This window comes from Lutra lutra, chromosome 18 (assembly GCF_902655055.1).
Source record: "Lutra lutra chromosome 18, mLutLut1.2, whole genome shotgun sequence".
Classification (NCBI taxonomy): Eukaryota; Metazoa; Chordata; class Mammalia; order Carnivora; family Mustelidae; genus Lutra; species Lutra lutra.
This window is the reverse complement of record NC_062295.1, coordinates 30,559,132-30,571,549: the sequence shown is the minus strand read 5'-3', so window position 1 is coordinate 30,571,549 and position 12,418 is coordinate 30,559,132. Positions and strand designations below refer to the sequence as shown.

At 60.7% G+C, this 12,418-nt stretch overlaps 2 protein-coding genes across 2 annotated transcripts; one reads left to right on the top strand and one right to left on the bottom strand.

Annotated features, from left to right (window-relative positions):
* The first annotated feature begins 991 nt into the window (after nucleotides 1-991).
* Nucleotides 992-6,740, top strand: CLDN4 (claudin 4). Its single transcript, XM_047714112.1, has 2 exons — nucleotides 992-1,144; nucleotides 5,038-6,740. The coding sequence occupies exon 2, from the start codon at nucleotides 5,293-5,295 to the stop codon at nucleotides 5,920-5,922; it is 630 nt and encodes a 209-aa protein (XP_047570068.1). The 5' UTR covers nucleotides 992-1,144; nucleotides 5,038-5,292; the 3' UTR covers nucleotides 5,923-6,740.
* A 760-nt stretch (nucleotides 6,741-7,500) lies between these two features.
* Nucleotides 7,501-11,143, bottom strand: METTL27 (methyltransferase like 27). Its single transcript, XM_047714110.1, is given in 7 exon segments — nucleotides 7,501-7,779; nucleotides 7,781-7,901; nucleotides 9,217-9,309; nucleotides 9,582-9,717; nucleotides 9,955-10,083; nucleotides 10,706-10,832; nucleotides 11,082-11,143. Coding segments are annotated over 6 exon segments (762 nt in total). The 5' UTR covers nucleotides 10,829-10,832; nucleotides 11,082-11,143; the 3' UTR covers nucleotides 7,501-7,619.
* Nucleotides 11,144-12,418: the final 1,275 nt, after the last annotated feature.

Sequence of the window (12,418 nt, the reverse complement as noted above, 5' to 3'; positions counted from 1 at the left end):
GAAGTGGGTAGGGGGCGTGGGGGCAGAGGGACAGGGGTGGATGGGAAGAAGGTCTCATGCCTGGGGCCCAGCATGGCCCTCACAGAGAAGTAGGGGAGTGGCCTGTTGGTGAACGGCTGGACAGCAGGGTGCGATGGTGTGGATGGCGCCAGTCACCATAAACACGGGGCCCTTTGAAACGGCCACCCCAAAGCTGGGTTCCAAGGCACACATTTAATGGGAAGCAATTTAAAACTCACTCAGTCCCATCCTCACTGTAAGTCTCCCCCTCACAGAATCCTTGCCCCATCTGACCTCTGTCTAACCAACCACATTCAGGGGCCCCCCCAGCCCCTCCCTCTCTCTGAACTCATCCCTGCCCCTCTGCCGGGGGCGGCCAGCCCGGCTTCGCTTCCGTGGAACTGCCACCCACCCCCTCACTACCCTCTCCCTCGGCCCACGCAGGGCCCAGCCTGGGGGCAGCACAGGCTCAGCCAGTCTGGCCAGGCCGGGCAGTCAGGCCTCTGGCACAGCCAGGCCTGTCATTAGCCCATCCCGAGCCAGTGGGGAGGATGGCCACCGGTGTGGGCTGCCAGGCTGAAGGCCGAGGGCCACGCACTCAGCTTGGGGCTGGGCCTCCACTTCCGAGCCCAGGAACTGTGGCTTTCTGGAGCCTGTCCTCTGGGCCCACCAGACCCCTGTCCGGGCAGCCAGAAGAATCCCAGGGGGCCGAATGGGCTCATCTCCTGGGCCCCAGCCCTGTCTTCACTGCACCTTCCAGAGCCTGGGAAGGAGGCCTTGTCATCCTCCTTACCCAGATGAGGAAATCAGTTGAGAGAGTTCAAGGCTGTTGCCCAATGTCACAGAACGGGTCGTGGCAGAGTTGGGATGCGACCCAGGGAGGGCTGGGTTTATTTCAGAGGATAGCCACAAAGGGGCCTCCACATCTTCTCCCAGATTTGGAGCGTGCCAGCCCCGGGCCCAGCCCTCCCAGCCAAGGTGGAGCCACCCTGGGCAAATCCCAGTGGCTTCCAGAGCCACACAGGAGGTGGCTGGTCCACACTGGCCAGGGCTGGAGGTGACCGCCTGTTGCTGGAAGCCTCCTGGAGCTCCTACCCTGGAACAATGCAGGGAGATGCTCTGAAGGGACCCTTGGTGACACAATGTGTGTAGTCACCAAGGACTGTGACGTCCCATTGCAGATTATTTACGGAAATTTAAACATCTTAGAACTTAATGGCATTGTCTCTGCTTAAAAAAACCAGGATCTTAACTTGAGGCTGTGGGCTGAGAAGTTTGTGAACTTCTGCAGAAATAAATGGTTTTCAAAGTATATATTTTATTTATTTATTTGACAGAGAGAGAGAGAGAGAAAGAGCATGAGCCAGGGGCAGAAGCAGATTCCTTGTTGAGCAGGGACCCCGATGTGGGGCTCGATCCCAGAACCCAGGACCATGACCCGAGCCAAAGGCAGAAGCTTCACTGACTGAGCCACCCAGGCGCCCCAGAAATAAATAGTTTTGGACCAACTTTCAGCTAGACTAATTTTTGAGCTGAGAGTGAGGCTGTTTCCTTGTAGTCTTCAAAAAAAAAAAAATCTGCTTGATTTTATAAGGATCAGAATGTTATGTTAGGTGTGCGTGGAGGGGGGGATGTGGGGGAATAGTTCTGAGCTGACACCAGCTCTCCTGGTCTTTGTGTCCTTGTTCCCAGGAAATAAGGAGGAAAGTTCCCGGAACCCAGGTCTGTTTGGCCCAAGGAGGTTCTTCTGGACGTCTGGGTAGGAGTCCAGCAGTGTGGTCTCTAGAAGGACACAGGCTCTAAGCTCAGAAGACAGTGGAATGGCTAGGTTTGGGTGGGAGACCGTAGCTGTCCTTTTCCTAGGGATGCCGGGGGAGCGGACACAGGGAACTAAGTGTGTGCACGGGGGTGGGGCCGGAGTTGTGATTCTGGGCTTGACTGAGCTCCTAGGGCTGTGGGGAGGAGAAGTCTAAGAAGTCCCAGCTCCCTCCTCATGTGAGTGGGACCAGAGCCCGGGGGTGGCTCCTTCCTCCTCATTGGTACTGCACTTGCCAGTTGACAAGGCTTTTTCACACCCTCATCTCATGCGACAGGTGTCTTCGATAGGGGAGGAGCGCCAATGCCCTCATTTGACAAAGAGGGGAAGTTGAGGCTGAGAAGGAAACCGGCCTCTCCACGGTCCCAGGGTTGGCAAGATGGGTGAACTGATCTGGGGAAGAGGGTTGTCCTGGAAAAAACAGGCATCACAAAAACAATTCTATCAGCATAAAATTAGACAGTGAGGATTGGGAGGAAGAAAAAGGAAGGAAGTGCCAGCCCTCACCTCCTTACCTTAGAAGCAAAGAGGGTGGGTGGCAGACCCATTAGATGTCACAGCAGAACGTTGTTCAAGCTGTTAGGAGCGGCAGGCTCCGGGAGCCAGAGCCAGAGCACGTGCAGGAAAAGTGTCTGGTTTCTCCTGGTGTTTTTCCTGCAACAGATGGGTGGGACCCTGCCAGGAGCTCCTGGTGTAAGTCAAGCCTCCACAAATATTTCTCCAGTTCCACTCATGTGCAGAGCTGCTCCCGGGGACCTCCTGTTCCTTCTGCATACCTGGGCCCACAGCCCCATCCAGGCTCCCCACAGACCTCCCCTGCTCCGGGCTTGCCCTTCACCTGGGCCCCCCCTGCACCTGCCCTTCCCCTGTGCTCAGCCCCTCCCCCGCCTGTGATGTGCTTGGCTGAACTGGGCAGGGAAGGAAAGCTTCTTAGTCACTTCTTTGAGCCACAGATGGAAAGTTCTAGCGCCTATGTGCCCCCCACCCCCACTCCTATTTTTCCAAATGCCAGTTGGCTGTGTCGTAAGAAAACAAGGACAGGAAGTTGGCAGGGGCAGGGGTGGGGCGGGCCGGGGGTCTGGTCGTCTGGGCAACCCACTTCTGGACTCAGAAAGCTTACTGTAGGGCTGGGACCACGGATGAGGGAGCCCTGGGTTAGGAGGCTCAAGCCCTCAGCCTTCTCTGGGCCTCAGTTTACCCATCTGTGCAAAGGCTGTCAGGAGTCCCTGCCCTACTTACTTTCGATGAGGTCATCACAGGAAAACACTTATTGTCAATCTGGAAGGGTACTTATCTCTGTTGTTCAGCCCGCGGGCATCTGCTGTTCCTCCGAGCCTTGTAAGGAAAACCTGGGAGGTGTGGTGCCAGCAGAAACCATCCGTGTGTGTGTGTGTGTGTGTGTGTGTGTGTGTGTGTGTGTGTGTGTGTGTATGCGGGAGGGGGGAGGAATGCAGGGCAGGGTAGGGGGGCATTTGGGAACCAGGAGAGAGCCTCCTGCCTTTCTGAGTGTCGCGAGCATTCACTGAGCACCCCTGCTTCTGTCCTCCGGGATGCCCCAGCCTCATGGAGGGGACGGCTGTTTGTCTCGCCAGCCACAACCCAAGACCTCAACTTCCCCACCGCATTGTCCCAACCAACCCTGTGATTTGTCACGCCATCCACACGGGATTGCAAAGGCCTCCTGTGTGCCCGGGGCTCACAGATGACTCCAACCGAAATCACGCGCGCTTGCTGATTGTCCCGTAGGAAGCTGGGGGACATGGGGCCACCCCAGGGTGCCGGTCTTGGTGCTGGACGGTGCTGGGAGCTCAGGGTTGCCTTGGAGCCATGTCGGTGGTGACCATGTGGAGGGTGAGGGGTTCCCTTGATCTATCCGGGATGAGTGAGGCCCAACCACTGTCCCCCGTAAAGACCCCTGCAAACCCTGCTCTGCTTTCTTTCACCTCCGTTTGGTTTCCAGAGACATCGTTCTAAGGTGTGTGGACCCCTCTCTGCCTGGCAGCCCTTGCCCTAGCAACTCGCGGTGCGCTCCGTGATATTTGATATTCGGGGCAGAGGTTTCTAGCCCTTTCTCTCGAGGCCCCTCCCCCATAACCCCAGGGTCTGGTCAGACTGGATTCCTCTGGGTTCCTAGAACCAGCTGCATTTCCCCAGGCTCCCGTACCTTTGCCCTCCATATTGCTTCTCCCCAAATGTCCTCCTTCACCCAGACTAGCTGTCTTGCACAACTCCCAGGGGCCCCATTCGTGGTGATTCCCGCCTCTAGCTCATAACCTGAGACTGTAGCCACCCCTTCTCCCCGCTTCCCTGGAGTTGTGCCCAGCAGCCCCCCCCACCGAAGCCCCCTCCCCAGTGCCCCACCTCCACCCAGTTTCTGTTCTTCCTCCGCTTCCAGGTCTCAAGGGACTTTGCCCCCACCCTGGCTCTATCTGACCACTGCTCTGTGTGTCTTCCCATAGTAAACAGGGCCTGGCCAGTGGCTCTAGGTGACCTTCCCCACTCAGTTCTGTCAAGCGGCTTCAACCCTGGGGGGGAACTGGCCGAAACTCTCCTGGTTGGGGAAAGTTTTCTTTTCTGCCCAAAGACTTCCTCTTCTGGCAGGGCTGGGAAACCCGGTACTGGGAAGGGAGGGGACAGCAGGCGACAGATCCAGGAGTCCTGGCCCCCCAGCTCCTTGTTCTCCAAACCACCCTCATGAGGCCCCCACGGAAATCCCCCAGGAAGCAAGGGTGGGAATGGTGAGCCACGCCATGGGGCCGGCGGGGATGGTGATAAGGACAGGACTGCAGGAATCAAGGTGGGGCCACTCTCTGACATTCCCCGGGAGTCATCTCAGACCCTCTCCCTGACCATCCCACCCTGTCTGCCCACCCAGGGCTGGAATGAGGGAGCGCTGAGGTGTAGGGATCCTGGTCTTCAGGACCCCGACCCTGGCTGGGGCTGGCTGCCCCATGCGTCCAGGTGCCTTTGAGCTGTGACTCAGTCAGGGTCTGTCTCCAGGCTGACCTCAGCGACGGGCCCGGGGGCAGGGGGAGAGGGCAGTTTCCCCCGAGACTGGCTCTCCAGGATCCTGACTCAGGGGCCCAGGGGCTGAGGCCTTGAAGTGCCTTCAAGTTGGCCCAGGTTCAGGAATCCAGAGAAACTGGTCGGGGGTGGGGGTGGGGGGGGGTGGGCAGGTCCCGGGACTGAAACCCCTCCCTCTGCTCCCGCCCCCACTGCAGAGCCATATAACCGCTCAGCTCGGCCGCGCCAGAATCTGAGCGCCAGAGCCTGCCGCTGCGAGGAACGACTGGTCCCTTGCTTCTAGAAGACAGGGGAGCTGGGGAGCTGATCCGAGGCTTCTGGACTCCGAGTGAAAGTCGTCCCTGCAGACACCGAGGGTCTGCCCTCCGCGCGCTTGGATTCCTACAGCCCCCCTGGGCCGGACCCCCGCAACCTTCCAGGCCCTAGAGCCCCGCCCCCACAGGCACCGAGCCATGGCCTCGATGGGGCTGCAGGTGATGGGCATCGCGCTGGCTGTGCTGGGCTGGCTGGGTGCTATCCTGAGCTGCGCGCTGCCCATGTGGCGGGTGACGGCCTTCATCGGCAGCAACATCGTCACGTCCCAGACCATCTGGGAGGGCCTGTGGATGAACTGTGTGGTGCAGAGTACTGGCCAGATGCAGTGCAAGGTGTACGATTCGCTGCTGGCGCTGCCCCAGGACCTGCAGGCGGCCCGTGCCCTCATGGTCGTGTCCATCCTGCTGGCCGTGCTGGGCGTGCTGCTCTCCGTGGTGGGGGGCAAGTGCACCAACTGCGTGGAGGACGAGAGTGCCAAGGCCAAGACCATGATCGTGGCGGGCGTGGTGTTCCTGCTGGCCGGCCTGCTGGTCTTGGTGCCGGCGTCCTGGACGGCCAACACCATCATCCGGGACTTCTACAACCCACTGGTGGCCTCGGGCCAGAAGCGGGAGATGGGCGCCTCTCTCTACATTGGCTGGGCCGCCTCGGGGCTGCTGCTGCTGGGGGGGGCCCTCCTTTGCTGCAACTGCCCCCCGCGTGTCGACAAGCCCTACTCGGCCAAGTATTCCGCCGCCCGCTCCGCCCCAGCCAGCAACTACGTGTAAGGTGCCCGCTACTCAGCACTGTCCCGCCAGCTTTGTCCCTCCGGGACTGAAGGTGCAGCCTGAGCCCAGGACGGGGCTGCAGGCTGCCTGGGGTTGGGCAGGCAGGGGACTGAGCCAGGCCACCGGCCGGCAACAACTCAACCCGCTCTGGCCCCCTTGGGACACTGAACCCGAGGCCCGCCCCCCCATGCCAGCAAGGATGGACAGAAAGACTGCGCCTCCCTCCGCTAAAGGGCCTGTGGACACGGGAGAGGAGGCGGGAAGTCCCAGGGTGTGGCGGGCTGGGGGGAGCTGGCTCCTGCTGGTCAGGACAGCTCAGCCCTGAATTTGCTTGGGCTCTGCCTCCGAGTGGGTGCCCTGCCCATTCCTGTGTTGTCCAGGAGAACGGCTCGGGCCTCGCTCAGCCACCTGACTGTGGAGCCAGAGGTGACACAGAGTTGACAGACGGGTTTGGAGGGGAGGGTTGAAGGTGCTGCAAACTGGTTTGGGTAGTGGTGGGGAGGAGGCCATGGAGGCTGCCCAGGCAGCCCACACCCCTTCCTGTCCCCACCCGATGGCCTCAGGGCTCTGCCTCAGCAGCCCCCGCAGCAGGACCCCAGGACTCTTCTGACTTGCGACATCTGCCACCGCTGCCAAGGTCCCTGGACATCCTGGGGACAGCCGGGAAGGGGGCATGGTCTCTCTCTGGCCTGCACTCCCGGGAAGTCCTGGGCCTTTTTCCTGCCTCCTCTGTGGTTTCTGTTTTGTAACTGAAGGAGATCTGTTTGTCATGGTCATTACTGTTATTTTCTACAATAAATGGGACCTGTGCACAGGAAGACCATACGGTTTCTGATTTCAGCCCTGAAGGTGGGCAGGGGCGAGGTCAGCAAGGAGCAGGACCACTGTGATGTGGCTGCGACAAGAACGCTTAAACTGGTTTTGAGGAATTGGGACAAATCAGAGCTGGCCCTCAGCTCTGGAATGACCTTGCTCAAAGCCCTTCATTTGTTAGAAGGTAAAGTCATACGTAGGAGACACAACTGTGTGCCCAGCACCGTGGTGAAGGGTTGGGGACCCCAGGAGGGAGGCCAGGGGAGTGGGCCACCTGCCTTCTCCCCTTCTTTGTCCCTGCTTTGTCTGGGAAGCCAGGCTGGTCCGCTCGCCCTCCAGGTCCCCTGTCCCCAGCCTTGGCCGGGGCTGTCCCTGTTGTGGGTCTGGAATGTCCTTTCCCCTTTCTCCAGCCCTCTGAATCCTGCTCATTCTGAAGGCCCCGCTCCAAGGCTCCTTCCTAATGAGCCTCTAAGACACACCGGGCTTCCTGACTCTCTAAAAAGTCAAGATGAAGAACGGGAGTCCTGGATACGTGAAAGTATTCAGTCAAGGCCAGGGGCATGAGCACGGGTCTCCTGGTCCTTCAGTTAGGGTGGGAGGACCCGCCATGATAGCAGGAGTCACAAGGTCACATCTGCGATCCCATCATGCCTGGTTCAGGGAAGGCTTGGGGTGGGAGCCGCCTCTGTTCCGTCTCTTCTCACTTCTGTCCTCCTCAGGGACAGATGTCACCTTCTTGGGGGAGAGAATCAGCCAGAGTCCTGGGGCCTTCTGGGACTCATTTAATAGGCAGAACTCCCTGAGGGGCAAGCTGGGCACAGGGACCCCATTTTATAGATGAAGCAGAGGCCCAAGGACGGGCACAGCTGAGGGCATGTGGAGGGTCAGAGGTCAGTGGGGGGGCTGAGGACGGGGCCTGACTCCCTCCATCTGGGCCGCCTCCTGCTTTTGGTACAGGTAGACGATGCCGGAGATGAAGCCATCATTGTCAGGAGTTCCAGGCCCCACCTCAAGCTCGGAGGTGGCCAGTTCCCACCGGTCCACAGGCCAGGCCACGAGGCGTTGCCATGCTCCGGCCCGCTCCAGCCCGTCCAGCGTGGCCTCCAGTGCCTCCTTGTAGCGCAGGTTGGATGCGTTAGTCCTGGTGGTCAGACACACCAGCCCCCCTGGGGAGGACGGGGTGGGGGAAGGTGAGTGGGGGAGGGGCCTCGAGACCCACCCCTTCCCCGATGTTTGTCCCTTTCTGCTCCTGTCCTCAAGGGTGTCCTCAGGGGCATATATCCTCCCAGCTTTGTCCCCTGGCCAGCCTTTCTCCACCTCCATGCCTTTGGTGCTCACTGTTCCTGCCCCCAGGGATATCCCTCTGCTCCCTCAGCCTCACAGCCTTCTATGTGCCCATCCAGGCCCCAGTGTCCTTTACCCTGGAAATTCTTGGCTTAATCCCCTGGACAGGGTGACTCCAACCTCACTGCTCACCCAGCCCCTCTGCGGGAGGATGTGGCAGCGTCTGGAAGCACAGGAAGGAAGCACTCTGGGCCTCGGGCAAGTCCCCTCACCTCTCTGGGCCTGTCTTCCCAGCTTACAGAGTGGGGCTGATTCCTGAGGGTCACAGGAAGGACTGCGGAGTCATCAAGCCCCGGCTCAATGAATGAATGAATGACCTATCCCTTCAGGTCTTCTCCAGGCACCCATAGCATGCCCAGTGCAGGCTCAGATGGTGTCTGGTGGGCTTCCTGGAGGAAGGGGTGAGGAGGAGCAGGGCCTTGCAGGGTGGGTGATGGGGCTCCGTGAGAGGAAAGGCTCCAATGCAGGGGAGCCCATGCCATGTGGACAGACAGGGCTCCGGCCAGCTGAGGGGCCTGATGAGCACGGGCTGGGCTGGTTCCGAGGGGAGCTTCCCATTCTCTCAAGCCCCATCACTACCTCTCTCTCTGACCCCTCTCAAGACCCTGCTTCTGTCAGCCTCCACAGTTCCCTGAGGCCGAAGCCCGCCCAGACCTGCCCAGGCTTAGCCACCGGCCCTGCTGGGCCCAGCGAGGCTGTCATTCCCCTTTCTGCCGGTGACTTCCCTGTGGCTGTCTTCTTGACTTCCGGTTTCTGCCTGTGGCCGCGTTCCCGTGTGGGCCGCCCTCACTGCCCCCCCCACCCCGTCTCTGACTCCTCAGAGCGTGGGCCCACCGGTGGCCTGGCCCTCTCCCTCTTCCCGCCCACCGCCATCCTGTGGGGGCAGGGGGTCTGCCACTGTTTGAACGTGAGGAGACAGAGCCAGAGAGGACAGCAGAGTTGTCCCACGGATAAGAGGCCAGCGGGCTCCCCGTCTGCCCTGCCTGTTGGCCTGGGTCTGTTGCTGGTGGCCGCTGGAGGCTGGGATGCAAGGCTAGGCCATGGGACCCCGCTTGGCCCAAGAGGCTCTGGAGCTGGCTGGCTGTTGTGTGGCGAGGGGGAAAGTGTGTGCCTGGGGTTGGATGAGCTGCTCCTCACCTGGCTTGGTAACTCGCAGAAGCTCAGGTATGGCACTGCAGGGTACCTGGCCGTCACTGAGGGCCCCCACTATCAGCACCGCATCGAAAGTCCCTATGCAGAACGGGGAGAGGCGCTGTGGGGGTGTGTCTTTGTCACGGCCTCATGATACCCATCAGGAGGGACTGGGCCTGCCCCTTGTGTTGGGAGTATCTGGCAGGTGGGGCCCTATCCTGGGCTGAGGTCTGATCATGGGGTGGAGGGCTCAGAGAAGGGCTTAGTGAGGCTCTGGGGGGGCTTAGTGTGGGATGGGGGGTGTGGAGGGGGACAGAGGCTGGCCAAGAGAAAGGGGCATTGGCAAGGTGTCTGGGTGGGAGGGGAAGTACCTTCAGAACTGGGCAGAGGCTCTTGGCCCAGGATGCAGAGGCTGAGGTGCTGGTAGAGGCCACGGGCTCGGGCCTGGTCCAGCATCTCTGGGCTCCCATCCACTCCATGCAGCTGGAGGAAGCCCCGAGCGTGCAGCTGAGATTGGGGGTGGCGGGTGGGGGACTTAGTCACAGTTCAGACCTGCCATCTCCCAACTGGGTCTCTGAACCCAGGGAGGGCAGTGCGCCCTGCCGTAAATGCAGTCCGAGTGTTCGGGACCCGTGAGTCAGATGGGAGGGTGGGTCTGGGGGCAGAGTTCTGGGGCCAGGGGTGAAAGGAAGTCCGAACAAGTGGGGAGCTGAAGAGAGGGCAGGGGACCCGGGGAGGCCTCACCTCGGCAGCCACCAGGCCGGTACCACAGGCCACATCGAGGATCTGGGCAGTGTGAGGCGGGCCCGGAAGGGCTTGGGTAAGGCAGTCCACTGCGAAGCGTGGGGCACGGTACCGCAGGGCAGCGACGTCCTGGGGACAGAGCACTGAGAGCCGACGGGCACCCAGTGTCCCCCTGTTTGGGGGACCTCCGTGCAGGGTTGTCTAGGAGTCAGCCAGGCCAAGCTGTGTGTGTGTGTGTGTGTGTGTGTGCGCGCGCACGCGTGCACGTATGCATGCGTGTGTACGTGTGTTTGCGTGCACTGGGCTCACCAGGGCTCTAGCCCTGCAGGGATTCCAGCACGAGATGCTTTTCCTCGGCCAGAATGAGAGAGTCGGCCCCCAGCCCAACGCTGGGAATGGCTCTGTGGGCCAAGGCAGTGCTCTCTTCCTAGTCCATAGTGACCCCTCAAGGGGCACCTCCTCCAGGCAGTCAGCTATTCTGCCCAGGCTGCCTTCCCAGGGTGGGGAGGTCTTGGTTCCTGATCTCTAGGGCCTGCCAATGTGGAGCCACGGGACTGGCCCGAGGGTAGGGCTGTGTGGCTGAGCCGAAGAGGGGCTGGTCCTCGAAGGGGGCAGGACTGCAGGGGCTCACCTCGTTCTCACAAGCCACCCGGGATGGGGGGCGGGGGTGAGGCCAACCGTCCCCACTTTACAGATAGGAAAGTTGAGGCTGGGCGAGCACGAGAGGAGGAGGGAAGCCGGGCCGCTTTACCTGGTCGTAGTCCACAGCCCAGCGCCCATAGAAGTGCAGCTTGCGGCCCAGGTCGGTGATGCCGTGCAGGGCCCCCACCCGGGCCCGCGCCTCGGACAGGCTCCCGCCCTGCTCCTGAGCCATGCTCCTGCGGGGACGCAGCCTGGGTACCCCGGGCCGCCGCGGTCTCCCCCAGGCCCGCCCCTCCCCCCGCCGGGCCCTTGCACAGGCGGTGACAGCACGCGCGGAGCGAGCCTGCACACGCGGGCTTCGGGGCTGGCGGGAAGGTGGTCCCCGCCCAGCGGGAGGGAGGACCCGCCCCCACTCCCCATATTCGCCGCGGCGAGCCGGATGCCAGCCCCGGGGGGACCTAAAGAGGTCGGGGGTCGGAACTCACCTCCAGTCCCCCCAGCGCGCCGTGCTCAGCGCGCCGGAACTCCGGGCGGGGCCTGTACGTCGAGCCTGGCCCCGCCCCCACCGCCCTCGCGGATTGGCTGTCCGCTCTCAGAAAGTACCCAATCAAAGGAAAGCGCTGGCCGCCGCCCCTCCACCATCAGCCAATGAGCTCAAAGTTCTTGGCCTTCCTCTAGCCTGGGAGGCTCTGGACTCCTCCGAGGCATTGTCAGGGTTTCCCGGTGCAGGAGCATCTCCGCCCCCGGCTCTCGACGTCCTATGCGCGCTTTTATGTTTAGGAAGTGGGAGCCTTTGAAGTCTTATGGGCAAGAGGGGGACCAGCCTTCATTCTTAGAACGGTCACCTCGGTCTGGACAGCGCCATCCAGCAGAACCTTCTCTGGCCGCGGAAATGTTTCGTCCCGGGCTGCTGGATACAGTAGCCACTAGCTGCAGTGACCGTCTGAAACGTGGCAGGTGCTACTGAGGAACTGAATCTTAAGTTGCATTTTGTTTCTATAATTTAAATAGCCATCTGTTGTGGACAGGGACCTCCGTATGGGACAGCGCCGGGATCCTTGCTACGGGTCCCAAGACTTGCAACCTTGGTGTCAGCATCTTTAGCTGAGGTTCCTCCTGGGGACCCCCTTAGGGGAACTTGTAAGACATGCAAATCCCGGAGCCCCTCCCCAGACGTAGTGAATCAGAATCAGATTGCTAGGCGGGTAGGGACGCCCCAGAATCCCTCTTTAAACAGACTGTCCGCGTGCTCGCTTCGGCAGCACATATACTAAACAGACTGTCCGGGTGATTTCTGTGCGGATCGCTAGTTGCAGAACCACTAGGCCTAGAGGACCCTTGGGGATCGAGATTCGGGCAGGAGGAGTTTGGGAGCCTGTCGCAGTTGTCCAGGAAGGAGGTGATGACACCATGAGCTTGGAGAGCAGTCACGGCTGTGGAGAGAAACGGATGTAGTTCAGAGATGTTTTGGAGGTAGAAGGAGCAGGGCTTTGGTAATTATTGGGAGTGTGTGGCCTGGGGAGAGGAAGCAAGCCGTCAGGAGTTAAGCCTTTGGAAATCTTATGGGCAAGATGGTGCCCAATCTTTGGGCTGATGACGGTGCCGTTCATAGCAAGGGAAGCTGGGGAGGAGGACCAGTTTGGGGCAAAGAGAACACTCACAGTTTGAGAGTATTGAGTTTGAAGTGTCTGTGTGAAGATGTCTAGGAGGCTGTTTGATGCCAGGCGGGAGCTCAGGGGAGAGGGTCATGCCTCGGGGTCGTGAGTATGGCCAGTGGTGATTGAGGCAGCTGGTAAAGGTGAGATGTGTGGGGACAGAAGAG

Coding starts and splice junctions, on each gene's coding strand:
- CLDN4 (XM_047714112.1), top strand. CDS start 5,293: ATGGCCTCGATGGGGCTGCAGGTGATGGGCATCGCGCTGGCTGTGCTG.